The sequence below is a fragment of the Sinocyclocheilus anshuiensis genome, unplaced genomic scaffold (genome assembly GCF_001515605.1).
Source record: "Sinocyclocheilus anshuiensis isolate Anshui unplaced genomic scaffold, SAMN03320099.WGS_v1.1 scaffold1303, whole genome shotgun sequence".
Classification (NCBI taxonomy): domain Eukaryota; kingdom Metazoa; phylum Chordata; class Actinopteri; order Cypriniformes; family Cyprinidae; genus Sinocyclocheilus; species Sinocyclocheilus anshuiensis.
Window position 1 is genome coordinate 980,310 of NW_015537954.1, and position 3,494 is coordinate 983,803.

Consider the following 3,494-nt stretch of genomic DNA (forward strand, 5'->3'; position numbering starts at 1 on the left):
GCATAAGTATTCATACCCTTAACTAAATATTTAGCTGAAGCACCTTTACAGCCTCAAGTCTTTTTTTGTTTGATTGGACAAGCTTTGCTCATCAGCATTTGGCAATCATCTGTCATTCTTCTCCTCGCCTCTTCACCTCTCAAGCTCTGTCAGGTTGGATGGGAGCAGATGCACATTTTCAGGTTTCTCCAGAAATATTTGATTGGGTTCAATCCCAGGCTCTGGCTGGGCCACTCAAGGACATTCACACAGTTGTCTATAAGCCACTCTTGCTGTGTGCTTAGGGTCATTGTTCTGTTGGAAGGTGAACCTTCTGCCCAGTCTGAGGTTCTGAATGCTCTGGACTGGGTTTTCATTAAAGGGGTCATATAATTTTTATTTTTTTTTACAAAAGTAGAAAAATAACTTAAATTCTAAACAAAGGGGATGTATCTGACAAACTGAATGAAGCTCTGTTTCTTTCTCAGTTTTACAAAATTCACATGAATTTTAGAGGTAGTTGGATAGATATTATCCAGTAACTTAAAATGTACTTTCTGTTAGAAGTGCAATGTTTTTCAGGTAGTAACCCTGTTTTTTCCCGGTGAACACTGCCTAAAACATTGTTTATATCTACAGCATGTGTGTAGCAATTGCTTCATATGTTTATTGTTACATTTTTATCAAGAATTCAAAGAAAGTTTGGGCATAATGGTTTTTCTCTCGTTAAAGCGAAGCACTTTTATTTTGAATTTTCAGCCGTTGGGACTTTTACGTAAGCGGAAGCCGGAAGTTGAGTCCATGGATAGTCCATTCGGATGCTAGCGAACGGCTTGAAATGGGTTTTTGAACGCGAATGGAACACAATGAGCTCGTATTTGATGCTGTTTCTGCTGCTGCTGGACATTTACTCCAAATGTGTGATCGGTAAGAGCTAATGTCATCGTTATCTGGACTCTGTTACCGTGGAAGTACCGTGTTTTGTTTTTTTACAGTGAATTAATATTATCACGGTTTTATTTGAGTTACATGCTTACCGTGTAAATACTAGGATATATGCGGATGGGAACCGCAATTACCACAATATACCGTGATATTTACACGATATATATGCGAAGTATCATAGTAGCACTGTAGTGGCATGGTAAAACTACAGTATTGTATTGTCAGACCGTCTGTTGTTTACAGCTCTATCAGTATCTATCTTTAAAATACCTGTATTTCAAGCATGGATAATATCGTTTATAAATCATGTGATCTGCTAGGAACAATAATCAAAAAAAGGAAAATGTTTTCCCCATTCAGTGTGACTACACAATAATAAGTAAATAATTATTCAAAATTTAAAAATGTAATATGATTTAAATTATAAAAAAATAAACAAACAACTCACAGTAATATATTACTGTTGTTGTTGTTGTAATAATACCATTGTACTGTAAAATAAAAATAAGTATTTAATAATAACTAATTATTATTATTATTCAAAAAAATGTTATTAAAAAAATTAAACAAATATATATATATATATATATATTACGATTGCAAAATGCCATTGTACTGTAAAATAAAAATGAATATTTGATAAGAATAATGATTATAATTATTATTCAAAAGTATTATTATTATTCAAAATATTTGGTTTCATTGTTATTTAAATTGACAAATTAAACAAATCAATAAATATAGCACTATTGCAATAATGCTATGCTCTGACGAGTCCCTCAGTCCCTGACGCTGAAAAACAGCCACAGCATGAGGCTGCTACCAGCACACTTTACTTTTGGGATGCTACTCTGCAGGTGATGAGCGGAGCTGCTTTCCTTCAAACATGATGCTTAGAATTGAGGTTCATTAGACAAGATAATCATGTATCTCAGAGTCTGAGGGTCCTTTTTAATAAATTTGCAATGTTAAAAACCTGTTTTTTGCTTGACAATTATGGTGTATGGAGTGTAGATTTTTGTGGGAAAAAACTAATTTAAAGCAGTTTAACATATAAGGCAGGAACAAAACAAAATGTGAAAAAAATGAAGGGGTATGAATACATTCGCAAGGCACTGTAGATATAAGATGAGAAACCCTGTTTTTCTTTCAAATTTTTTAATTGTTTTCATTTTTATCCTAAATTCACTTTATTTTGAAAAATTTCTCAGAAAACAAGATTTCATATTTTTCCGTTTATTTTATTTATTTTTATTTAAGATAAACTCTGTTCAATTGCTCAGAAAACAAGTCTTCATGTGTTAATTTTGCATCCCCAGTAAATGTGTCCTGATTTAAGGATGTTGAAATATTTGTGCTGGAAAACAAAACAAAAATACTGAGGAAGAAACTGTATTGTAGGGCTGCACGATTAATTGAATGTGATTCTGGTTCTGTCGGTTCTGTGATTAGTAGTAAATCTTCAGCACCTGCTTTCAGAAGGAGCAGCATTTACTACACAGAGCCGTAGTTCACTTTAAATTATAAAAAAATAAACAAACAACTCACAGTAATATATTACTGTTGTTGTTGTTGTAATAATACCATTGTACTGTAAAATAAAAATAAGTATTTAATAATAACTAATTATTATTATTATTCAAAAAAATGTTATTAAAAAAATTAAACAAATATATATATATATATATATATTACGATTGCAAAATGCCATTGTACTGTAAAATAAAAATGAATATTTGATAAGAATAATGATTATAATTATTATTCAAAAGTATTATTATTATTCAAAATATTTGGTTTCATTGTTATTTAAATTGACAAATTAAACAAATCAATAAATATAGCACTATTGCAATAATGCTATTGTACTGTAACATATAAATTAGTATTTAATAATAATAATTATTATTATTATTATATTGAATTACAATTATATGGACTTATATTGAATCACACCTTTGCTTTAATTATATTGAGTTATGCTGGATTACATATTGAATGAGGAGAAACTTGTTTTGTCTTTAGCTGATCACTTATACAGTCAGATGATGTGTGTGTGTGTGTGTGTGTGTGTGTGTGGTGTGTGTGTGTGTGTGTGTGTGTGTGTGTGTGTGGGTGTTTGAAATATTTGTGCTGGAAAACAAAACAAAAATACTGAGGAAGAAACTCTGTATTGTAGGGCTGCACGATTAATTGAATGTGATTCTGGTTCTGTCGGTTCTGTGATTAGTAGTAAATCTTCAGCACCTGCTTTCAGAAGGAGCAGCATTTACTACACAGAGCCGTAGTTCACTGCCAAGCTACGCAAAAAAAAAAATTGCAGATGTTATAATCGCTCGATTATGAAATCGATAATGAAAGCTGTTTGCGTAGCTTCTCCGTGAACTACGGCTCTGTGTAGTAAATGCTGCTCCTTCTGTGAAAATACCACATTTAATAACATGTTTTTACTCCAAACTCACTTCATAACGTCAGTCGAGTGTTGTAATAAATCCTTCTGTGAGATGATGTGGCTTCTTACACAGAATAAGGCACGCAACATATTTCATAGCATTCTAAGCAGTGATAAA

General features: G+C 31.9%; 1 protein-coding gene across 1 annotated transcript in view; it reads left to right on the forward strand.

Annotated features, from left to right (window-relative positions):
• Positions 1-753: 753 nt before the first annotated feature.
• The window catches only part of LOC107665197 (TM2 domain-containing protein 3), an 18,850-nt gene continuing 16,109 nt past the window's right edge, over positions 754-3,494 (forward strand). Inside the window, exon 1 of the mRNA XM_016455983.1 lies at positions 754-906. Coding sequence (XP_016311469.1) covers positions 798-906 — 109 coding nt within the window. The 5' untranslated portion in view covers positions 754-797. The remainder of the gene's footprint in view (positions 907-3,494) is intronic.